The following is a 25063-nucleotide window of genomic DNA, read 5'->3' on the forward strand; positions in this document are numbered from 1 at the left end:
ACATACACACATATACATATATACAATCTTATTATCAAGAACTTAACTATACTTTTTGGACATTATTTAAACATTCTGTATGCCAATATTTTATTTCTAATTTTATGCAACGTTATTATTAAATCATCTTTTTTGAGTTTTATACAAGCAGTGGAAGGACTTTCTATCTAAACATTTCTCATCAATACAAGTTAATAAAATATCGAGACAATACGATATTTTACAGGGTGTTTTTCAGGGGTTGGGCTTGGCCCCCTAGTTCTAGTGAAGGGAACTCTTAAGGCGACATTTTGGACAATTTCATTCTCCCAACTTTGTGGGAAGAGTTTGGGGATGGCCCCTTCCTGTTCCAACATGACTGCGCACCAGTGCACAAAGCAAGGTCCATAAAGACAGAGGAGCCAGTTTGGGGTGGAGGAACTTGACTGGCCTGCACAGAGTCCTGACCTCAACCCCATAGAACACCTTTGGGATGAATTAGAGCGGAGACTGTGAGCCAGGCCTCCTCCCCCGACATCAGTGCCTGACCTGACAAATGTGCTTCTGGAAGAATGGTCCAACCTTCCCATAGACACCCTCCTAAACCTTGTGGACGGCCTTCCCAGAAGAGTTGAAGCTGTTATAGCTGCAAAGGGCGGGGCCAACCCAATATTGAACCCTACGGACTAAGACTGGGGGGCCATTAAAGGTCATGTGCGTGGAAAGGCCGGCCGACCGATACTTTTGGCGATATAGTATATATATACATTTAAAAAAAGGCCGGAAACGTTTTGAAGAACCCTCGTATACACCAATGCTGTAGCAAAATATCTTAATTCATTGTGAAGATCATTTAGTGTCTGTGTCCACCTCTTATTTTGACTGTTCGTGGTTTTGTACAGTGACTTATAGTAAGTAAATATTAATCTTAGTAGTCTGTAGTCAATTTGTATAAACTATTTTTATTTTGTTCATCTATCAATTTAAACGATCGACGCAGCTGACTAAATGATTCAGACATTCCGTGACAGAACACATTTCATTTATAACAGCTGTGTTTCCTATAGTGATACTGTGATTGGCCCATAGCCATCACATACTATTTTAGTCAATCACAGCACCCTGTACCATGTGATAGCTGTGGGCCAATCACAGCATCACTAGAGTAAGCACAGCTGTTATGAATAAAATTCATTAATGACCGTTCAAACTACTGCTGTTACACTGATAATCACTGTAATAGAAATCATAGTGTAAAAATAAAAAAAAAGGAGTCCCTAACCACCCCCAGAGTAGTACAGTGTCGCTATGGTGACAATGAACTATTCTAATGAAAGTATGGACAAAAAGAATGTTTAGAAAAATGTTTCAAAATGTTATATAATTTTTTTCCCATATCCCTGAGTGCTTGTGAGGTATGTAAAAAAAAAAATAATAATATCTTCACCTTCCAAAAAATGGTGACAAAAAGTTACAATTTCAAAAAACTTGCCATACCTCTTACTAAATACTTTGGACTGTCTACTTTCCAAAAGGGGTCATTTGGAGGGGTATTTTTTTTTTTTTTTTTTACTGTCCTGACATTTTAAGGCCCCAAGAAAAGAGAACGGCCAACAGGACTGAGCAAATTTCAGATATTTTGTAGACTCTATAACTTTAACAAGATTAAACAAAATACACCGATTTGGGTTATTTTTACCAGAAAATGTAGCAAAATACATTTTGGCATAAATGTATGAAGATATATTTTTGGTTTGCAAAATTTGGTAACAGAAACTAAGAAAAACTTTTTTTTTTTTTAATTAGAATTTCATTTAGATTATTAAAAAAAAAAAAAAAAAAAAAAAAAAAAACTAGTGGTGACTAAATACCACCAAACAAAAGCTCTATTTGTGTTACAAACAATTCTCTAAATGTAATTTGGGTACAGTGTTACATGACCAAGCAATTGCAAGTTAAAGATGTGCAGTGCTGAATAGCAACAACAACAAAATAAAAGGGGGTAAAACCTTCCAGAGGTCAAGGGGTGAAAGTAAAAAACAGTTACATGAAAATTGTGCCTGGTACAGTAAAAAAAAAAAAAAAAAGGCCACAACATATTTATAAAGCTTCAATAATTTATTTAAATATTAGAACAACATAATTTTTATACAGTTCTTTCTTCTACGACCATCCAGAGATATTTACTATTCGCTCTCCTTCTGCAAAACAAAATAAAATAAATGTAAGGTAAGAAGTAATTTAAGAAGAACATTAAGCGGCAGAACATTACAACGCGCGGTTATACCTTTCCTCCAACGTCACGGCTTTTAGCTCTGAGCTTGTTGACCTGGGACTCAGCAATGTCGGCTCTCTCTTCGGCCTCTTCAAGCTCATGTTGGACCTTCCTGAAGCGGCCCAGGTGGGCATTGGCTTGTTCCTCCTGAAGAACACAGGTAATCAATTGTCAGATTGCAAGTCGCAATGAAAGTCTGGCCTACAGTGTAACCTTGCTTATGTTGCGCCCATCTACATAGGTGCCAGGATAGTGGAGTTTAGTTCTGGGCTCACTGTAATCAGAGCAGCTTCATGTGATGATGTAGGTCTGTTTGCAGGTTTGACTCCTCCTCCTGTACTCTAGAACTCTGAGTGGTTCTGGAACATAGGTGTTGAGCAAGACAAATGGACAGCATGAATATTTATACTGTCTCAGCCAAACCCTGTGGGAGACTGCACAGATGGTTGCTGGGAAGGTGTATAAATAGTATGAGACCTAGAACATAGGTGTCTTGTCCCTGAGGAGATCACAGCCTAGGAGGGCCATTTTCCCCCTGGGTAAGCCTGCCATGTGTCTGCTGTTCGTTGAGGTCCCAGTTACATATAGTTACATAGTTAGTCTGGCTGAAAAGACAAAAGTCAAACTAGTTCAACCAAAAAAGAAAAAAAAAATTTTAATCCTACACCCACAGTTGATCGAGAGGAAGGAAAAAAAAACCCAGCAAAGCACGATCCAATTTGCTCCTACAGGGGACAAAAAATCCTTCCCGATCCCCCGAGAGGCAATCGGATATTCCCTGGATCAACTTTACTTATAAATGTTATATCCAGTTAATTTGTGTGCATCTAGGAAAGATTCCAGGTCAGTTGGGCAGGCTGGAGGGCCAGTTTTTGCTGGAAGTAGTTGAGGCTGACTGCGGGGGCCTGCCAACTGAGGATCTAGTCTGGTATCTCTGGGAAAAAGTGTCTGGAAGATATTGGAAGGGGCAGCCAATCATCTAAGGCAGGGATATCAAACTGGTGGCCCTCCAGCTTTTGTGAAACTGCAAGTACCATCATGTTTTTGGGTGTCATGCTTGCAATGCCTCATGGGACTTTTAGTTTGGCAACAGCTGGAGGGCAGCCAGTTTGACACCCGTGATCTAAGGACATTAGTGGGCACAGACGTGGGGGGAGAGATCCTAGAGAATGTGCTGATGAAGCCCCTCAGGTGCTAGAGTCACCTGTGTCCAAAGAGGACATTGTGTTTGGTGTCCTGAAGAGCAAGGTCTATTTAATTCCTAGTGAAAGGAGCTTCTACTACAAGGTTCTGGCCACCATTTACTTGTGCAAGGACTCATAATTCTGAAGAAGAAAGTGTCCATCTGTTTGTACATGGTTTCGGAGTGTCCCATACAGTCCCTATCCCTATCTAAACTACCCAAAAGGGAATATTCATTGAGCCAAAAGGAGCGATTGTGAGTTTGGCTGAGGGGCGACTTCAGGAAAAAGACCCAAGGAACCTTTCACACTGCAGGCACCGCCACACGTATAACCATTGTATTCTATGAAGAAAAGGCTTCTGAATATACAGTTTGTACTTACAGATTCCTCAGCCTGTCTCTTGTAGGCCTTGACCTTCAGCTGCAGTTTGTCTACTAGATCTTGAAGCCTCAGGATGTTTTTCCTGTCTTCCTCAGTCTACAAAAAGAAAATAAATACGGAGCATTCAGAATACACATGCCATGTGTGTAACAAAAATGGTTGAACCCAAGAACTGCCTGAAAACAAGAGTCCCTTCGGGCTTTTCCATAGTAAGTGTAGCAAGTCACTGTACCTGGTAGCTCAGTTCCTTCACCCTCCTTTCATATTTGCGGACTCCTTTAATGGACTCAGATCCACGTTTCTGTTCATTGTCCAGCTCATTCTCCAGTTCACGCACCTGTGGGGAACATTTTCAGAAAAAATAATGTTGGAATTTTTATATTTTCCCCGTCTTTTTTTTTTTTATTCTTTATTTAAGGTATCCAGGATTTACAAAATAACAGATGAATGAGGGCATGCAGGAACTGTGCTTGTTGTGCAGGTCATCATTCTAGTCTAGTGTACAGCAACTAAATGTACCAATCATAGTGTACATAAAGGCCTAGACAAGAATGTCTAAGCATCGCATAGACTAAGACTTTCTGTAGCTCAAATATATAGTCAGACCAACAATATTCTCGGGCATATGGAATGTGAACACTGGGGATACGATAAATGTGGGGGAAAAGATATATAATAATAGGTGTGGGTGGGGCAAGTGCAGGTAATGTACTGGGCTAAGGTGAGGAAGGGTGGATGGTTGAAGAAGAATGGGTGGAGGTGGGGGTGGGGAAGGGAGAATGGATGGGGAGGTGGGGGTGGGGAAGGGAGGATGGATGGGGGAGGTGGAAAGGGGAAGGGAGGATGGGTGGTGGGGGGTGGAGAGGGGAAGGGAGGATGGGTGGTGGGGGGTGGAGAGGGGAAGGGAGGATGGGTGGTGGGGGGTGGAGAGGGGAAGGGAGAATGGGTGGTGGGGGGTGGAGAGGGGAAGGAATGATGGGTGGGGGGGGACATCAGAGACATGTAGTAGGAAGAAAGCAGGCTCTTCCAGGAGATTATAATCAGTAATGTTTTGCGAGATTCTATGGACTTCTTTCCAAAAAAGCTCTAATTTTGGGCAGGACCAGAAAATATGCAGTAAAGTCCCCCTCTCCTCCTGGCATGCCCCACAATCTTTACAGTGTTTGCAGATAATATACTTACTCTGCCTTCCAGTTTCTGGAGCTGCTTCTTGCCACCCTTCATTGCCAGCTGTTCAGCTTCATCCAGGCGGTGCTGCAGGTCCTTCACAGTCTGTTCAAGGTTCTTCTTCATTCTCTCCAGGTGGGCACTGGTGTCCTGTTCCTTCTTCAGCTCTTCTGCCATCAGAGCAGCCTTTAGTAGTGTAGAAGAACAATCAGTGGGAATGTTGGCTTAGATGTAATGTAGGCTATGAGTTTGTAGAAGAACGGATACGTACATCAGTGATGGCCTTTTTGGCTTTGTCTTCAGCATTTCTGGCTTCCTGAACAGCTTCCTCCACTTCATTCTGCAACTGTGAAATGTCGCTTTCTAATTTCTTCTTGCTGCCGATAAGGCTGGTGTTCTAGAAAATGAAAATATATTTGGAGCGTTAGTTAACATTTAATGAAATAAAGTCATATTTATTGCTAAATCTAACGGGATTCAATAGTAGATCCCACCTGTGAGTGCAAGAGCTGCAGACGTTCGCTGGCATCCATAAGTTCCTGTTCTGCCATCTTGCGAGATCTCTCTGTCTGTTCCAGAGCGGACCTGGACTCTTCAATCTCAGCTTGTTGCAGGTTGTTTCTGCGTTCGATCACAGCCACCTGTTCTTTGAGGTCTTCCTGTCCTCTCACAGCATCATCTAAGTGAAGTTGGGAATCCTAGAAGACAACCAATGTGCAGTTATCAACTACTTTCAAAAGAATATCAGAGCTTTGTATTTTTTATTGGTGTAGCACCGTCCTAGATAGGTGCTAGGATTAGTTACATTTAGAGCTGGCTCATGGTGTTCAGTGGAGCCGTATTTTTATTTGCCAAGTAAATTTAGTTGTGCCCACTGTAATCAATGCAGCTACATGTGATTAGTTAGGTCTGCTCAGTGTTTCAGCTGCTGCTGATTTGCCCGCTACCTCTGCTTATGAGAAAGCAGTAGAAACCTCTGTAACATAGGTGTGGAGCAATGCATATAGCAGGATCAATATTTATACGGCCCTGGCCAATCTCAGGGAGGGTGGCCATGAAGGCTGCTAGGAGCCTGTATACATTCTCTGGGACACAGAGCTTCTGGTTCTTTGCCTGCAGAGGGGAACTCCTGTCTGAAGGGTTTGCTGTCTGGATGTTGAAGCTTTAGAGAGCTTACTGAGGGGCTGTAATCTAAAGATCTATTCTGGTGTCACAGAAGAAAGGTGTCATATGAATGTTGGATGGAGGCAACCAACTTTCCCTGGACATTTGTGCGTAGACTCCTGTGAGAGGTCTTGGAGACTTTTGGGCTGCTGTCAATCCCCTTGAGTCAGCTGTGTGTTTGACCAAAAGGGGCATCAGCTGGTGTCCTGAAGAGCCTAGTCTATCCAGTTCTTTTTGAAGGGAATCTACCTTGGTTGCTCTAAAGAAAGAAGTCTGTTTATAACTGCTTCTAATACAAAGCCAAATCCACAGTTTGCTATTGCAATGACTTCTGCTTCAGATTTTCAGAAAGGAGTTTACTGTCCTTAAGCTGTACATGGTTCTCTTTTTTTGGAGTACCCCACTCAGTTCCTCAACCCTATCCCAGTTACTCAAAAAAAAAAAAGAAAGAAAAGAAAAAAGAGGAAAAGAACACCCCTAGATATTTGCTTGGAGCCAAACAATGACTGTAATCGTTTGGCTGCAGGGCAGAATTCCGGAAAAGACCCAAGGGACCCATCAAACTGCTTGCCCCTATGAAGGGTACTGTTACAATTATATTTGTGCTTTTTAGAGGTACCTTCAGCTGTCCCTGCACATTTCTGAGCTGTTTCTGTGCCTCTGCAGCCTGGCGGTTGGCATGGCTCAGTTGGATCTCAAGTTCATTCAGATCTCCTTCCATCTTCTTCTTCAGTCTCAGAGCATCATTTCTGCTCCTGATTTCAGAGTCCAGGGTGCTCTGCATGGTGTCGATGGCTCTCTGGCTGTTTCTCTTCAGCTGTTCAATCTCCTCATCCTTCTCTGCGATCTTCCTGTCTACCTCAGACTTGATCTGGTTCAGCTCAAGCTGGACACGGAGGATCTTGGCTTCTTCATGTTCCAATGATCCCTTGAAAAAAAAGAACACAATATTTAAAATTGGGTTGTTAGACCGGAACTCAGAAAGGTCATTCCAAAATAAAGCCAATAAACGTTGTCAGTGTATTTTTCTAGTAATAGTTGTTACCTCAGCTTCCTCCAGAGCAGCTTGAAGGTCACTCTTTTCCTGTTCAACCTGCTTCTTGGTCTTCTCAAGTTCATTAATGGACTTTCCAGTATCACCAATCTGTTCAGTCAGATCAGAGATCTCCTCTGATAAAGAGATGGCAAAGCAAATGTTACATTTTTATTCAGGGCACATGCCAGTTTCATCAGATAAAAATGATAGAAATAAGTAAGAAAATGTAAAATTTGTAAGAAATCACATACGTTGCAAGTTCTTGTTCTCGCGTTTCAGGGTTTCAACGTGTTCTAGAGCCTCCTCATAAGCATTCTTCATCTTAAAGATCTCAGTGCTCAAGCTGCGAGCCTCTTTCTGAGCAGCCTCCAGTTCAGCCTGTCCCTCCTCAAACTTCTGCTTCCATTCTGCCAGGACCTGAAATTATGGACATGTATGGAATATGTATCCAAATAATTGGAAATTATTAAAGTTTTATTATGCCTGTATGTTTACCTTATCAAAGTTCCTCTGTTTCTTGTCAAGTGAAGCTGCTGCGCTATTTGCTCTCTCCACATCGACCATGAGGTCTTCAACCTCAGACTGCAACCTCTGCTTGGTCTTTTCCAGAGAAGCACACTTGGAGTTCACAGCCTCAACTTGTTCCTCAGCATCCTGCAAACGCTGAGCCAGCTTTTTCCTGTAAAGCAAATACAAGGACATTATTATGTAGCAGTTCAATAAGTCTGTGGAACACAAATCTCCTGAGTTTCAACTTACTTGGCATCCTCCAGCTCCTCTGTGCGCTGAATGGCATCAGTTTCATATTTTGTCCTCCATTGGGCAACTTCACCATTAGCCTTGGACAGAGAACGCTGGAACTCAGCCTTGGCCTCCTGTTCCTCTTCATATTGCTCGCGGAGCAAATCATTGTCATGGCGAGAAGACTGCAGGGCATGGGCAAGGGCATTCTTGGCCTGAAATATGCAGATAAGGATTGTTTGAACTACATGTAATGGCATTGAAGGAAAGGTACTGTTGGGAAAGCACTGGCCAAAGTAAAGTTGAAGGCTTAAGGTGCATACAGATGCGCAGGCCTGTGGGTGCTCATTTGGCTGAGCATATATGTGCATACCTACCACTAACACTGGCGCCAACTGGACTATTTAACTGCAGCAGTTGTACTAGTTCAGCGCTGTCTGATCTATAGCTCTCCTTGTGTTCCTGTGTTTGACTTCTGTGATTGACCCAAACTGCCCTGACCTTGGCTTGTCTCTGGATTCTGCTTTGCCTCCCGCTCATCTGCCTCCTCCAGCATTACTTACCACTGCTTGTACCTTGGCCATTCTCCTGCCTGCACCTGACCATCTGTTGCTCACCTGATTTGTCTAACCATGCATTCAGTTATATGTCTGATCAGCTCTTCATTCTACTTAACAAGTCCCCCTGGTCCTTCACCTGCCACGTGCTGCCAGCCTCTTTTGCCCCTGTGTCCAGTCATTGCCAGCCAAGCAAGTTTCCACCTCCTACTACTGCTGTCATCTGCTGTTTTGTCCATCTGACCCATCTCTGGTGAAGCACCCGCTACTTACTTACATGGTCGGCTGATCACTTTACAGGCACTCATACCTCACTGCGCTCTTGCAGCCACTGTCTCATCACCAGTGGCCCTTGAGCCAAGGCTGTAAGAGAGGCCTCTCCTCTATGTCAGGCTCTGCTATAAAGGTATGTGACAGGTACTATTTCAATAATCTTTGTTTAGCTTAACATCACAATGTTACCTTTGACTCCTCTTCAAGTTGTCTCTTGAGCTCCTCAACCTGCTGAGTGAAGCCCTGTTTGCCTCTGGAAAGCTGAGAGACTAAAGACTCTTTCTCTTCAAGCTGGCGAGACAGCTCACCTAGAATCATATGAAAGAAATACCATATAGCATGAAAACCACTGCATTTAATAGACACATTACAGCACATGTAGTCAAGTATTTCTTCAGTCTTCTGAATACTCTCGCCCTACCATTGGTTTTATATGTTATTTGAATGGCTTCTATTTGCTATATCTAAAAGTATATACTTCCTTATATTGTTACATTTATAACTTATTACATGATTACAGTATTTAACCTACCAGACTCAGTCTGCAGACGAGCCTTCTGGGTACTGAGGTCATTAAGCAAGCGTATATGTTCATCATCCTTTGACTTAACTTCGCTCAGTTGGTCCTCAAGCACACGGTTAACTTTCTCAAGGTTGGCCTGCAAAGAGCATTTGATTTAATTTCAGATTAGGGATTACAGAAGAATAATGAAACATGTATCTTCAAGAAATTACTTACCTTAGCTTTAGAGACGCTCTCCAGGTTGCTGGCAAGGTCATCAATTTCCATCTTCAGCTCACTCTTCTCTTTCTCCAGCTTCTGCTTAACGCGCTGCAGGTTGTCAATCTGTTCTCCAAGCTCAGCAACACTATCAGCATGCTTCTTGCGCAGAGCAGAAGCGGTGGCTTCATGTTGAAGAGTAGCTTCTTCCAGGTCACGTCTCAGTTTCTGGAACTCAGCTTCACGCTTCTTGTTCAGCTCAATCTGGGAAGATGTTGCACCGCCAGCTTCCTCAAGTCTTTCACTGATTTCTTCAAGTTCTCTGGAGAGATCAGCTCTCTGTTTCTCAACCTTGGCACGTGCTGCCCTCTCAGCTTCAATTTCCTCTTCAAGTTCTTCAATGCGAGCCTATATAGAGCAGGTGATAATTATAGGGATTTTAATTATTAATAGTTAAATATTGAGAAATAAATCTGTAGGATAATAGGATCCTGTAATCTGTTGCGTTACCTGCAGTTCCTTTATCTTCTTCTGCAGTTGAGATCCAAGTGATTGTTCATCCTCAATCTTGCCCTGGAGTTGACTGATTTCAAACTCCTTCCTGTGAATCAAGATCAATACAAGTTACAATTGTTGCCTTAAATTTTCAGTTTTTTCTTGAAAAAAGTAGAGAGCAGTCCTTACTTTTTCAGTTTTTCATCAGTTTGCTGCTTATCATTTTCAAGATCCATGACGCTTTCTTGGGATAGTTTCAGGTCACCTTCCAGCTTTCTCTTGGACCTCTCCAGGTCGAGACGGAGCTTCTTCTCTTGTTCCAGAGAACCTTCCAGCTACATGTACATGCATATATTTTAATAATTTGGTACTTTTTAAATAAAACAAGATTTCTAATCTGCTGTGTAAAATACTCACATCATCTACTTGCTGTTCCAGCTTGGTCTTTGCTTTGGTCAAGGAGCTGACTTTGTCTTCCTCAGCTTGAAGGTCATCAAGAGTTTGCTGATGAGCCTCCTGGAGAGCTTTCTTTTCCTTGGCGAGTTTGGAGACATTTTCATCAAGAGATGCCAATTCTTCAGTAAGATTTTTAACCTGTAATTACGGGAACAAAGATTAACATACAAAATTCTACTGTATTAGGAAGTGTATTTGTATTAGGGAATGGACCTTGAGTCCCCTGTTGCTTATACCTTATTTTCTGTTGCATGTTTTTCTTTTTCTACTTTTGCCAGAGTGAGTTCCAGGTCATCGATGTCTTTCTTCAGCTCTGAGCATTCATCTTCAAGTTTCCTTTTCTTGGCTGTCAGTTCAGCATTGCTTTCTTCTTCATCTTCAAGTCTTTCATTCAGCTCCTTGAGTTTTGATTCCAGTTGGATCTTGTTCTTGATGAGACCTTCACATCTCTCCTCAGCATCAGCCAGAGTCTCAGATTCCTGTTGAAAATAATTTTCTTTTAGGCAACTGAGAATGTTTAGATGGATACCAACTAGACAGCAGGATACATTTTTTTTCTAGGTGTGTTGCTATGTAATTCTACCTACCGACTGGACTTGGAGCACCAAGTCGTTCTTTTCCTGTAGCATGGAAACCAGTTTCTGCTCTAGTTCCTTCTTCCTGGCTTCTGCCTTGATCAGAGCCTCCTTGGTCTTTTCAAACTCCTCCTTCATGTTGGCCATCTCCTTCTCAGTCTCAGCACTCTTCAGGAGAGGCTTAATCTTGAAGTACAGCTTCATCCATGGCCAGTGTTTGACATTCATGAATGATCTGACATTGTACTGGATGACAAAGATGGCTTCCCTGTTTAGGAAATAGTGAATTCTCAGTTTTCTTGCCAGTAATGATGGTGGATCTGTACTGCATTAAATTAAGTACATGATAAATGTTACCTTCTTTCCATCATCTTCTTGAACTCAACTCTCATCAAGAAACCTCTGCAAAGAGCCTGAGTACGTGTGATAAGTTGTGCCAACTTTTCATCTCTCATCTCTTCCAGGGTACCCAGGAGACCGGCTTTGAAGAACACCTTCAGGTAAAAAATAGTCATTTCAAATTAAAATATTAGAGACTGTTGGAGATTTACTGCTGTTCTCTGGGAGTTGCTTCCATACCTTGGTGTGGCCAAATTTGTACTGAGTGTGGTCAACATCAATAGAGCCCAAGAGTTTCTCAGCTGCCTTCTTGCTGTCAATAAACTGACCATCAGGGATTGCGCTGGCATTCAGGACCTTGTATCTTTAGTAAGAAAAGAACAGTTTGGAATAGGTCATTCTCCAAGTGTATAATAAACCATGGTTACTTGAAATACTAATCTGTTCCATTTAACTCACACATTTTTTTTTAACCACTTGATCTCCGGAAGGTTTTACCCTCTTCGTGACAGGGGCATTTTTTTTTGGCTATTTAGCACTATGCTACTTTAAATGGTAATTGAGCATTCATGCAACGCTATACTCAAAAGACATTTTTTTTCACACAAATAGAACTTTCTTTTTGGTGGAATTTGATCACCACTGCATTATTTTTTTTATTATATATGCAAAAAAAAGACACATTTTAATAAAAATACATTTTTTTCTTACTTTCTGCTATAAAACATCCAATTTTTAAAAATTATTTCATAAATTTAGGCCAAAATGTATTCTGCTGCATGTCTTCGGTTAAAAAAAAATCCCAATAGGTGTATATTGATTGGTTTGTGTGAAAGTTATAACATCTACAAACTATGATATGTACTGTATACTGTATCAGTGACTTATAGTGGGACTGTGATAGAGTGGTGGGCAATCTGACACTAACTGACACTGGTTGGGGACTGACATCAGTCCCAAAGTGGATAATGAGAGAAGTAGGTTTACATTGAAAATTTACCGTTGCTTAAAGTCAGCATAAATGATTCTGCTGGGGAATCCCTTTCTGCAGATTCTGATACCCTCCAGTACACCGTTACACCTCAGCTGGTGGATGATCAGGTGGTTATCCATGATACCTGGGAATCAATACAATTAGAAATCTTAACATGTCAGAAGTTACCATAACAACTATAGAGCCTTCCTAATGTTTGGTGTTTGAAGGATGGAAAGAATTCTAGAATTGTACCTGGAGTTTTGGTCTCATTGGGGATCAGACAACGCACAAAGTGAGGGTGAGTGCTTCTCAAGTTGGTCATCAGCTTGTTCAAGTTTTCCTATAACACACACAATATAGATTAGGATTTATTTCATGGTAGACAGCGGACTGTCCATAGACACTATATACTGCCAAAAGTATTGGGCCGCCGGCCTTTCCACGCACATGACAAACAACCCCCCACCATAATCCCCACTCCACCAAACTTTACACTTGGTACAATGCAGTGAGGGAAGTGCCATTCTCCTGGCAACTGACAAACCAAGACACGTCCATCGGATTGCCAGACAGAGAAGCGTGATTGGTCACTCCAGAAAACACGTCTCCACTGCTCTAGAATCCAGTGGCGGCGTGCTTTACACCACGGCATTAGACGCTTTGCATTGCACTTGGTGATGGAAGGCTTGGATGCAGCTGCTCGGCCATGGAAACCCATTCCATGAAGCTCTCTACGCACTGTTGTTGGGCTCATCTGAAGGCCACACCAAGTTTGGAGGTCTTTAGCTATTGACTCTGCAGACAGTTGGCGACTTCTGCACACTATGCGCTGACCCCGCCCTGTCATGTGACGTGGCCTACCACTTGGTGGCTGAGTGGCTGTTGTTCCCAGTTGCTTCCACTTTGTTATAATCCCACTAACAGTTGAGCGTGGAATATTTAGTAGCCAGGAAATGTCACGGATGGACTTATTGCCCAGGTGACCACCTATCATGGGACCACGCTTGGAGTCACTGAGCTCCTGAGAGCGACCCATTCTTTCACCAATGTTTGTAGAAGCCGTCTGCATGCCTAGAGGCTTGATTGTATACACCTGTGTCCATGGAAGGAATTGGAACACCTGAATCACATGATATGGAGGGCGCGGCCAATACTTTTGGCAATATGTCAAGCTGCTAAAACCTTTCCTTTCTATTAACAATAGTCCTATCTTCTAGCTATGGAGGAGATTATATAAGAGTTCATGCAGATGAAAAGTCATACTAACTCTGAACAGACAAGACACAGTCTGGAAAGAGGATCCCTTCTTCTTCTTTCCACCTTTGCCAGCAGAATCTAAATAAACATAATGGAAGAGTCATCACAGATCTTAATATACATGTAAAAGTTGGAAAAATAAAAAGCTTAGAATATAAAAAGGAACAAACAAGCTCCTCACCATCAGCGGCATTGTAGGAGGAGTACAGGAAGGACAGCAGTTTCATTGCAGATTTCTGGTACAGCTGGATAACAGACTCATTCAGTGGGTCCTTATTCTTGTCCAGCCAGCCGCTGATGTTGTAATCCACAGTACCAGCATAGTGCACAAGAGAGAAGTGAGCCTCAGCCTTTCCTTTGCCAGGTTTGGGCTTTTCAAAGTTCTTGCACTTGCCAAGATGCTGCTCATACAGCTTGTTCTTGAAGGATGTGTCAGTGGCCTTGGGGAACATGCACTCCTCTTCCAGGATGGAGAAGATGCCCAAAGGCTGATAACAAATGTAAAGTGTTACCTTAATTCTGCAATAACATTCATTCTACACATTTTATTATTTTTTTGTTAATGTGAGAATGTAATTAATAATACGAGTGGCCAATAAAACAAGATAACAACAACAATGTACATTTTGTTAGCACAGCTTGGTGATGAGCTAGCAGCTCTGGGTCCAGGGGAGAATGGGAAGAAGCACTTGAATGGATGGTGGCCAGTCCAGTAGTGAAGAGGTAGAGGAAAATAGGGGAGACCTCAGTCAATGGATTACAAAACATATTACGGGTTAAGTGGGGGGGGGGTAATATATCATTAGGAGGGTCACTGGTTAACAATCTAGTTTGGTACCACTGGGTGTATTGGAAACATTGTACTATAGATTGTTGAATACTTAAAGTGGTAGTAAACTGCAGTTAAAATACACAATTGCCCTGCAGGGTAATGTTATAATGTGCTTGTATGCATTACATAGTAGCATATTATGAAGGACTTACCTAAAAATGAAGCCCCCCCAGCGGTGCAATGTCACCGCTGCAGAGGCTTCCACCTTCACTTGGTCTTCTTTCTGGGCTCATGGGCTCTGGCCGTCTGACTGGCCAAGCCACGATGGTGTCACTCTCACATCCCGGGGCGCAGCACAGTGCTCTGAAGAAATGGCCGGGTATGCCATTCCTTCTCTAAAACAGCGAATATCTCCTAAATGGTGCACGTCTAGGAGATATTCATTTTACGTATAGTAAAAGCTTTATTATAAGCTTGCCTGTAGGTAAAAGTTTAAAAAGAGAGTTCACTACCATTTCAACGGCAAGGTTTGAATAAAGGATTCCCTCGAGGAAATGTTGGGCCCACGAATCCTTACTTAAGAAGGCCTCCACCCATGTGGAAAACAAGATAATTAAGCTATGAACAGAGAAGTGATGGGGGGTTCCAGGCAAATCCACTGATGAAGAATAGGTTTCCATTCCTCAAGGGACATAAGAAGTGGTTTGAAGCCTCTCGTTATTTGGATACCTGGGCAATGAATTAGACCATAAAGGGTTAAGGGTAAGTAGTGTACCAAGTGCTTGGTGGCAAAGAAGACTACTGAGTGCCAAAAACATCTGATCTTGGAACACATCCAGAACGCATGGTACATATCTGTATCTAAACGGCCACAATTAGGGCAGCAAGAGGAAGAGTTCAGGCCCATAAGATAGGAGCGATGTGGAGATATATAAACATTGTGTAAAAGCCAAAGCATCATTTTGCGATACATTGTGGCTTTGATCGTGCCGCAAGATAGACGTAAAGATTTAAGAGAAGGTGGGGGACATTCCCGGTCCATTTATTAAGGCTTGATGATGGAGAAGTGTATTCCAGCGGCTGACGGAAATAGTTACATAGAGTAGAAATAGCTTTCTTACTCTGGTTAGGATATCCTAAACGAATATCCAATGAGTTTCCCCAATAATTCTACATTTTTAGTTTCATAACATCTACACGCTGTATGTGAAATTACCTTCTCAATGAGCTCAATGCAGGCGGCCAAGTCCATACCAAAGTCAATGAACTCCCAGTCAATACCTTCCTTCTTGTATTCTTCCTGTTCCAGGACGAACATGTGGTGGTTGAAGAACTGCTGCAGCTTCTCATTAGTGAAGTTGATGCAGAGCTGTTCCAAGCTGTTGAACTGAAAATATAATAAAGAAAATAAGAAATTGATCCAGCTATGCCCTTAGATACGTACATGCCTGGAGTACTAGAAATCAAGCTTACATCAAAGATCTCAAATCCAGCAATATCCAGCACACCAATAAAGTACTGTCTGGGCTGCTTGGTGTCCAGTTGCTGGTTAATACGAGTGACCATCCACAAGAAGAGCTTCTCAAAAACGGACTTGCAGAGGGCACCTACAGAGTTGTTGACCTAAAGAGGAGAGCAAAGTCATTTCCCTTATTAATATATTATAGAAAACATAGTTACCTTTGAGTAGGCGGTTATTTTATTTCTTCTTTTTATCATACCTGTGGTACAGTTTGTCCCTTGGTGACAAACTCATTGCCGACCTTTACTCTTGGGTAGCACAAACACTTCAGCAAATCAGCAGAGTTGTAACCCATCAGATAAGCAATCTTGTCCGCAACTGAAGAGAAGACATATAGTATGAAATAAATCCTAAAATAGCAAGAATGAGAGTAAAAGCATAGAAAACTACAAAACAAAAAGACAAACCCTCAGTGCCGTCTGGCTCGGCCTGCTCCTCCCTCTGCTTCTGCTTGAACTTCATGTTGCCATGATGCATGACGGCACCAGTCAACTTGTAGATGCCTACCTTTTCTTCTGGGGTGAATCCCAGGATGTCAATGGCGGTCTGTTAGGGAAATAGTTCTAGTTAGTTGGTGCCTTTTAACACGTTCAGGAAATTTGTAGAAATTTGAGAAAAATGAAAAAGGTTTTTTTGTTGTTTTTCAAGATTTCAACAACTTACATCAGTGGCGATGAACTCCTCTGTGTCATCAATACTCTTCACAACAATTTCACCCTGGCTGATGGAGGGGTAGTCGTATGGGTTGGTGGTCACAAGAAGCATCTCTGAAAACATAAAATGATAAGTTGTACATTCCATGACACATGCTTATGGTTTGCAGGTCTCATTTTGCTGCTTATTATCCGATAGGAAACATGAACATACCGACAACCTCTGGTTTCTTGTTTGTCATGATCTGGTAGAAGATGTGGTAGCTTCTTTCAGCGGACAGCTGGAATGTTACTCTGGATTTCTCCAGCAGATCTGGAAATATTCATAGAATTGTAAATATCACCACCAAACGCACAACGCCAAAAAATGACAAGAGCAAAACTGAACGTCTTACATGTTTCAATATCAGCTGAAGACAGCTTTCCAGTGGTTCCGAAGTGGATTCTGATAAATTTACCCTAAAGGGGACCACGAGCATAAGAAAGCAAAGTTATGGGTAACGCAATGACAGGGAGGCCAATGGTGGGCTTTATTTCAGGTTCTACTCACAAAACGGGAGGAGTTGTCATTTCTCACGGTCTTGGCATTACCAAAGGCTTCCAGCAGAGGGTTAGCCTGGATGATCTGATCTTCCAGATTACCCTGAAGATAAAGGTGTACAAAGATTCAGCCGGGCAAATAAAAGAGGTAAAAACTGTAAGGACAAGAAAATAGTAAATCAGGGATCTCCAGACTTTCTAAACAAAGGGCCACTTTACTGACCTTCAGACTTTGGGCCGGTTCACACTATATGCACTGAAATGTCTGTCACTGAAGGAACACACAGGAAACAATTGCTTCCTATGTGTCCCATTCACGGTGCGCTGCAGCTTGCTGCAGTAAAAAGGATACATGCTTAATTTTATGACAGTGCACCGGTGTGAATCGCACTGCAAAGTCTGGCAGTGCAGTGCATTGCGTGGCCCGACACTGCCGTCAATGAATTGTATGTTTTGTACACTTCATATAAAGCTGGTAGATAAATAAGTCGCCAAGTCGTGCTCCACACTGCCCACTAGTATGGCCAACAATGAATAGTGGCTGCAGTGATGAATTGCTCTGGCTGCTCTGCGATTTCATGGCTTTATAGCGTGAATTCGTCCTTTTGGGGGCTGGACCGTAGTCACTGGGAGTAGAAACAATGGTACACCTCTGATCAGTAGGGAGGAGGAAAAATTACTCCACGTATTGGTGGGAGGAACAGTGTTCCATCATTGGTGTCAGTGGGAGTAATAGTGCTCCATCATCGGTATTAGTGGGAGAAATAGTGCCCCATCGTTGGTGTCAGTGGAAGAAATAGTGCCCCATCATTGGTATCAGTGGGAGGAATAGTGCCCCATCATTGGTATCAGTGGGAGGAATAGTGCCCCATGGTTGATGTCAGTGGGAGGAATAGTGCCCCATCGTTGTTATTAGTGGGAGGAACAGTGCCCCATCATTGGTGTCAGTGGGAGGAATAGTGCCCCATCATTGGTGTCAGTGGGAGTAATAGTGCTCCATCATCGGTATTAGTGGGAGAAATAGTGCCCCATCGTTGGTGTCAGTGGAAGAAATAGTGCCCCATCATTGGTATCAGTGGGAGGAATAGTGCCCCATCATTGGTATCAGTGGGAGGAATAGTGCCCCATCATTGGTGTCAGTGGGAGGAATAGTGCCCCATCATCGGTGTCAGTGGGAGTAATAGTGCTCCATCATCGGTATTAGTGGGAGAAATAGTGCCCCATCATTGGTGTCAGTGGGAGGAACAGTGCCCCATCATTGGTGTCAGTGGGAGGAACAGTGCCCCATCATTGGTATCAGTGGGAGGAATAGTGCCCCATCGTTGGTGTCAGTGGGAGGAATAGTGCCCCATCATTGGTATCAGTGGGAGGAATAGTGCCCCATCGTTGGTGTCAGTGGGAGGAATAGTGCCCCATCATTGGTATCAGTGGGAGGAATAGCGCCCCATCGTTGTTATTAGTGGGAGGAATAGTGCCCCATCATTGGTATCAGTGGGAGGAATAGTGTCCCATCATTGGTGTCAGTGGGAGGAATAGTGCCCCATCATTGGTATCAGTGGGAGGAATAGTGCCCCATCGTTGGTGTCAGTGGGAGGAATAGTGCCCTATCATTGGTATCAGTGGGAGGAATAGCGCCCCATCGTTGTTATTAGTGGGAGGAATAGTGCCCCATCATTGGTATCAGTGGGAGGAATAGTACCCCATCATTGGTGTCAGTGGGAGGAATAGTACCCCATTGTTCGCGTTAATGGGAGGAATAGTGCTCCATCATTGGTGTCAGTGGGAGGAATAGTGCCCCATCATTGGTGTCAGTGGGAGGAATAGTGCCCCATCATTGGTGTCAGTGGGAGGAATAGTGCCCCATCATTGGTGTCAGTGGGAGGAATAGTACCCCATTGTTGGCGTTAATGGGAGGAATAGTGCCCCATCATTGGTGTCAGTGGGAGGAATAGTGCTCCATCATTTGTGTCAGTGGAGGAAATAGTGCCCCAATGTCGAGATGAATGGTGCCTTATCATTGGTGATAGTAGAAGAATTAGTGCCTCATATTAGCGGAAAGAAAAGTGCCCCATGTGGTTAGATAAAGGCAAGCAAAGGGCCAAATCCTGCCTGTGGGCTGTTTACCGCTGAGGTAAATGATCAGAAAAACAGAAGCCCTTTCAGCAGCTACTACATGTCCTACTATGGTACAAGGCCCCCAGGCTGGTCTCTATGTAGTAAATAACATCCTAATTACATTAGCAGTGTCAGGGTCACATACCGATACAGAAATGGCCTGAGAACACATTAACTGTGAAGGACAGGAATGTAACCAGAGCACAGTTCTACTTGCTGTCCTATATGGCTCTCATCAATCTCCATGCGTTGACACTCAACCCATCTCCCAAATTACAAAACTCTGCTAATGCGTATTCACCGTGTAATACAGTCCCCAGGCATGCCAAGGAAGCACCTAGAATGTTTAATACTCATACTTGGACTTTCATTCGTATTCCCACAAGAGGATGTACCGCGCTGTTACTTAGGGGCTCCATTAAATATTCTTTTAATATCCTCTCACATGCAGCGGACAGCCCCCCTTTTTTTTCTACATTCTTTGTAGAAAATAGTATTTTGACAATTTTTTTACATGGACTTCGGATTTATGTATTAAACCACACCGCTCCAAAATAAAAAAATAAAAAAGCTTTGTTTCATGGTGCCTTGCTTTTTTAGACCAGTTCTTGGGGTTATTTGGGGAGCAGATTCAGAAAATTGCATTGTCTAGACTGCGTCAGCTCTAGTTTCTTAGATATGGTCAAATTTAAATAGTTTTTTTAGTCAATTTTTGAAAAGGTCTTGTTGGTCGCCACCTGCCAACTGTTAGCATGTCGGCAGGTGGAGAGCAGCCGAGCCGACCCCCAACGTAGAACGGACCTTCTGGGCAACAAAAGACTTTGCCTGACGAATCTCCCTGATATTTGGGTTGTGGGCAGAGACTACAAAATGGCAAAATATATGAAAAATATTTTTAAAAATACATTTCAAATATCCTGTATGTCTTTTAAAATACAAATCTCCATTTTTGGAATGCATTTACAAACATATGTAAAAATATATGTTAAAATGACTTTTTGTTTTTTAATATATTCTTCAGATTAAAAAAGTAATTTTAACATGTAATTTTACATATATTTGTAAATACATTCCAAAAATGTAGATTTGTATTTTTATATATATGTGTGTGTGTGTGTTTATACTACGATTACATTTCAAATATCCTGTATGTCTTTAAAAATACAAATCTACATTTTTGGAATGTATTTACAAATATATGTAAAATTACATGTTAAAATGACTTTTTTTAGATGTTAAAACAAATCTGAAGAATATATTAAAAAACAAAAAGTAATTTTAACATATATTTTTACATATGTTTGTAAATACATTCCAAAAATGTAGATTTGTATTTTTATATAAATATAGATATGTGTGTGTGTGTGTGTTTATACTACGATTACATTTCAAATATCCTGTATGTCTTTAAAAATACAAATCTACATTTTTGGAATGCATTTACAAACATATGTAAACATATGTGAAGAATATATTCTTCAGATTTTTTTTAACATCTAAAAAAAGTCATTTTAACATATATTTTTACATATGTTTGTAAATGCATTCCAAAAATGTAGATTTGTATTTTTAAAGACATACAGGATATTTGAAATGTAATCGTAGTATAAACACACACACACACATATATATAAAAATACAAATCTACATTTTTGGAATGTATTTACAAATATATGTAAAATTACATGTTAAAATGACTTATTTTAGATGTTAAAACAAAGAATATATTAAAAAACAAAAAGTCATTTTAACATATATTTTTACATATGTTTGTAAATGCGTTCCAAAAATGTAGATTTGTATTTTTATATATATGTGTGTGTGTGTGTTTATACTACGATTACATTTCAAATATCCTGTATGTCTTTAAAAATACAAATCTACATTTTTGGAACGCATTTACAAACATATGTAAAAATATATGTTAAAATGACTTTTTTTAGATGTTAAAACAAATCTGAAGAATATATTAAAAAACAAAAAGTCATTTTAACATATATTTTTACATATGTTTGTAAATGCGTTCCAAAAATGTAGATTTGTATTTTTATATATGTTAAAATGACTTTTTTTAGATGTTAGAATATAGAATTTAGAGGAAGAATATATTAAAAAACAAAGGTCATTTTAACATATATTTTTACATATATTTGTAAATGCATTCCAAAAATGTAGATTTATATTTTTAAAGACATACAGGATATTTGAAATGTATTCTTAAAAATATTTTTCATATTTTGTAATAAAAACACATTTCCACATATAGTATACACACACACATTTTATATATATATATATATATATATATATATATATATTGAAATATATTGAATATGGCAAAAATTGTAGCATTTCACATATATGTCAATATATTTTGGTAAGAATATTTTTAAAATAGATTTCAAATATATTTTTCTTCCATATGGGAAACTAGAGCGGATAGCGAAATATTGGTGCCGTTTTTTAAATCAACGGGTCAAATATACCCAGGAACAGGTCCAACATTTGAGGCCCTAAAAGGTGTTATTATTACAGTAAGAGAGACCTGCCATCCTTTTACTATTTTATTTAGACCGCCTTTGTACCCAGTGGAGTATTTGGGTTTCGTGCTGCCCTAGGCAACACAAAAATTGGCTCCCCCCCCCACCCCACAGACAGACCCTGACAAACACCCCCCTCCCCCACGATAGGAGCTTGACATTGGCCAACAACACCACACTCGAGAGAGCCTTCCACTACCATCGCCCCATACACACTGGTAACCCCCCCCCCTCCCCCACCACCCATTCACCTTCACAGCTCCAGACATCCCCGGGAACGAGAGTCAGGCTCTACATCCACCATCAAGCAGCCCACAGCCTCTCTCAGATCCCACCTGGTCCCCATGCTGTGTGTGTCCTTTCTTCCATCCCTTCTTTCAGGGGGCAGCGCTGCCCCCCTGAAAAAATGCTGCCCTAGGCAAATGCCTTGTTTGTGGTCCACCCCTGTTTGTACCCTCTCTAAATCATTGGAGGTCCTCATAATCGTATATTACTCACATCATGAGGTGGTTGGCTAAGCCAATGCGCTCAATGCCAAGCGGCAGTATAAAGATGAAATGAGAACAACGTTTCGACGTTGAAATTTGAGTACGCACCTTGCTGGCCTCCTTCTTCTTAGAGTCACCAATAGCTGCAATTGTTGCGAAGTACTGGATGACACGCTTGGTGTTGACAGTCTTTCCGGCACCAGATTCACCAGTAATCAGGACAGACTGATTTTCACGATCTGCCAAATACAAAATGTGGAATTAAACCACGTATGTGACGGAACATATCAAACATTCAGAAGACGACAAGCCCTGGTACCTGTCAGCATGAACTGATAGGCGTTATCAGAGATGGAGAAGATGTGTGGTGGGGCTTCCATACGCTTCTTGCCTCTGTAACCAGCAACCACCTTAGGGTCATACACTGGCAGCCACTTGTAGGGGTTGACAGTGACGCAGAAAAGGCCAGAGTATGTCTGTAACATATTACAAGGCATGAGATGTTAGCTTCTTACCCAAAAATATAAAATACATTGTCAAAACAAAACCCCGGGGGCTCATCATGCTTTCCTGCAGCATCTCCATTGATGTCTATACAAAAACGCAGCATTATGCGCTTAAAAAAAGTCCCAGACCCTTTCCGAAAAAATGCACCGGGTGAAAACGCGGAAATGTGAACCTGTCCCATAGGAAATCATGTTACATGGACTTCTGCGCATTTCTGCCAGACGCATCTGTGTGAACCTAGACTGACGCAAAGAGGGCGGGACTTACGTAGATCATCCAGGCTGCGTAGCGCTCTTTGAGGTTATACAGCACAGAAGCTTCATTCAGATGGGTCATCATCGCCATGTCTTCAATTTTATCGTACTTGGGAGGATTCTGGGGGTACACTTGGCTTTCCTTGACTGTTACAGACTGAAAGGGAAATGATATAAATAGATTGTTTTCTCACCATTTTTAGTTCTTGATTTATTATGGAAACAACAAATTTCTCGGATAGTTACCCTGCCGTCATCTGTCTTTACGGTGGTTTTTCCTTCTTCCCGAGCGGTGACCAAACCCTTCACGTAGAGTTCCTTTTGGTCATCTACGTAGCAGGTGTTCTTGGCATCAAAAGGCTTGTTCTGGGCCTCCAGTCTTTCCTTCTCACTCTTACGAAGGAACTGGGCGGCCTCGCCGAAAACCGACATCTCACCGTCACCCATGGTTGCTGGTTTCTGTATGGAAATGGATTATTTTTTTGAGGGAATGACATGTGGGTGGATTTCTGCATTCTAATATTGGCCAAATCAATGACTGTCTGGTGTATTAGATTTGTGAAATCAGTAAAAGTGGCTCCACGGGCAGAAGATTTTTTTTACCTTCTTGCACTCTATGCATAAAAAGGTAAAAACCCTCTGCAAGCAGCTCCACCCAGCCCCTTTTATATTTACCTGAGACTGAACACCATCCAGCGGAGTGCATGAGAGCAGAGGCTCTCCCGACTCTCTCTCTCCTCATTGGTTTAAACACAGCAGTGTAAGCCATTGGTTCCCACTGCTGTCAGTCACAGTTAGTGAGGAGGGAGTGGGCAGGAGCAAGCATGCACGAGTGCCCCCATAGCAAGCACCAAGGGGGAGGGGACAAGAGCTCCGGTGGGGGATCAGGGCTTCTCTGTGCAAAACCATTACACAGAGCAGGTAAGTATAACATGTTGCCTTTACCATCCCTTTAAGATATATTAATGATCCAGTCAGGGGCGGACTGACAACTCATGGGGCCCCCGGGCAATTGGGGATCATGGGGCCCCTGTGTCCTTGCCCAAACTCAAAAAAACCTATGAAAAAGGTACCAGGGGCATCTCATGGGGGATGCAGGTTTTCAGGGGATTAAAACAAGTGGTTAGGAAGTTACATATTGCCTCCTAACTGCCTGTCAAATGCACTCTTAAGAGTGATGCATCACAAGATTCTCTTCGGAGGGCAACACTTGTGTGAAGGAGCCCTTAAAACCGTTGTGCTGGATCCAGGGGCGGACTGACCATTTGGAAACTCAGGCAGTGCCCGAGGGCCCGGGGTCAGTAGGGGGCCCCATGAGATGCCCCTGGTACCTTTTTCAAAGGTTTTTTTGAGTTTGGGCAAGGACACGGGGGCCCCATGAGTTGTTGTCAGTCCGTCCCGTGTGTGTGTGTGTGTGTGTGTGTGTGTGTGTGTGTGTGTGTGTGTGTGTGTGTATATATATATATACACATACACACATATACTACACACATACACAGTATGTTGAAATGCGCTTTTCATATATTACAAAATATATGAAAAATATTTTTAAAAATATATATATTTTTAAATATATTCTTTTTTTAACATATAAAAAAGTCATTTTAACATATATTTTTACATATCTTTGTAAATGCATTCCAAAAATGTAGGTTCAATGTATTTTTAAAGACATACAGTATGTTTGAAAAATTATTTTTAAAAATATTTTTCATGAGATGAGCTTTTATGACAAAATATATGAAAAATATTTTCAAAAATAATTTTTCAAACATACTGTATGTCTTTAAAAATACATTGAACCTACATTTTTGGAACGCATTTACAAAGATATGTAAAAATATATGTTAAAATGACTTTTTTATATGTTAAAAAAAAAAAAAAAACATTCAGAAGAATATATTTAAAAATAATATATTTTTAAAAATATTTCATATATTTTGTAATATATAATAAAAAGCATTTCAACATGCAGTGTGTGTGTGTGCATATATATATATATATATATATATATATATATACACATATATATACACACACACACACACAGGGGCGGACTGACCATTTGGAAACTTGGTCAGTAGGGGGCCCCATGA

The 25063-nt window shown here is 41.5% G+C and overlaps 1 protein-coding gene across 1 annotated transcript in view; it reads right to left on the minus strand.

Annotated features, from left to right (window-relative positions):
- Positions 1-2078: 2078 nt before the first annotated feature.
- Positions 2079-25063, minus strand: part of LOC149436824 (myosin-4-like) — a 24830-nt gene continuing 1845 nt past the window's right edge. Inside the window, exons 2-39 of the mRNA XM_089661423.1 lie at positions 23214-23426; positions 22981-23124; positions 22526-22682; positions 22315-22445; positions 17074-17166; positions 16919-16982; positions 16738-16836; positions 16534-16637; positions 16278-16416; positions 16070-16188; positions 15822-15971; positions 15565-15735; positions 13758-14064; positions 13587-13654; positions 12572-12659; positions 12344-12461; positions 11584-11707; positions 11362-11498; positions 11017-11272; positions 10666-10908; positions 10391-10567; positions 10163-10308; positions 9989-10079; positions 9497-9886; positions 9290-9416; positions 8947-9065; positions 7946-8142; positions 7682-7865; positions 7438-7603; positions 7196-7320; positions 6770-7078; positions 5481-5684; positions 5258-5383; positions 5002-5172; positions 4052-4156; positions 3820-3915; positions 2267-2401; positions 2079-2180 (exon numbers count right to left, since the gene is read on the minus strand). Of these exons, the coding sequence (XP_089517549.1) occupies positions 2166-2180; positions 2267-2401; positions 3820-3915; positions 4052-4156; positions 5002-5172; positions 5258-5383; positions 5481-5684; positions 6770-7078; positions 7196-7320; positions 7438-7603; positions 7682-7865; positions 7946-8142; positions 8947-9065; positions 9290-9416; positions 9497-9886; positions 9989-10079; positions 10163-10308; positions 10391-10567; positions 10666-10908; positions 11017-11272; positions 11362-11498; positions 11584-11707; positions 12344-12461; positions 12572-12659; positions 13587-13654; positions 13758-14064; positions 15565-15735; positions 15822-15971; positions 16070-16188; positions 16278-16416; positions 16534-16637; positions 16738-16836; positions 16919-16982; positions 17074-17166; positions 22315-22445; positions 22526-22682; positions 22981-23124; positions 23214-23414 (5796 nt within the window). The 5' untranslated portion in view covers positions 23415-23426 and the 3' untranslated portion in view covers positions 2079-2165. The remainder of the gene's footprint in view (positions 2181-2266; positions 2402-3819; positions 3916-4051; positions 4157-5001; positions 5173-5257; positions 5384-5480; positions 5685-6769; positions 7079-7195; positions 7321-7437; positions 7604-7681; positions 7866-7945; positions 8143-8946; positions 9066-9289; positions 9417-9496; positions 9887-9988; positions 10080-10162; positions 10309-10390; positions 10568-10665; positions 10909-11016; positions 11273-11361; positions 11499-11583; positions 11708-12343; positions 12462-12571; positions 12660-13586; positions 13655-13757; positions 14065-15564; positions 15736-15821; positions 15972-16069; positions 16189-16277; positions 16417-16533; positions 16638-16737; positions 16837-16918; positions 16983-17073; positions 17167-22314; positions 22446-22525; positions 22683-22980; positions 23125-23213; positions 23427-25063) is intronic.

The sequence above is a fragment of the Staurois parvus genome, unplaced genomic scaffold, assembly GCF_062004578.1.
Source record: "Staurois parvus isolate SC_StPar_1 unplaced genomic scaffold, SC_StPar_1.0 ptg001335l, whole genome shotgun sequence".
Classification (NCBI taxonomy): Eukaryota; Metazoa; Chordata; class Amphibia; order Anura; family Ranidae; genus Staurois; species Staurois parvus.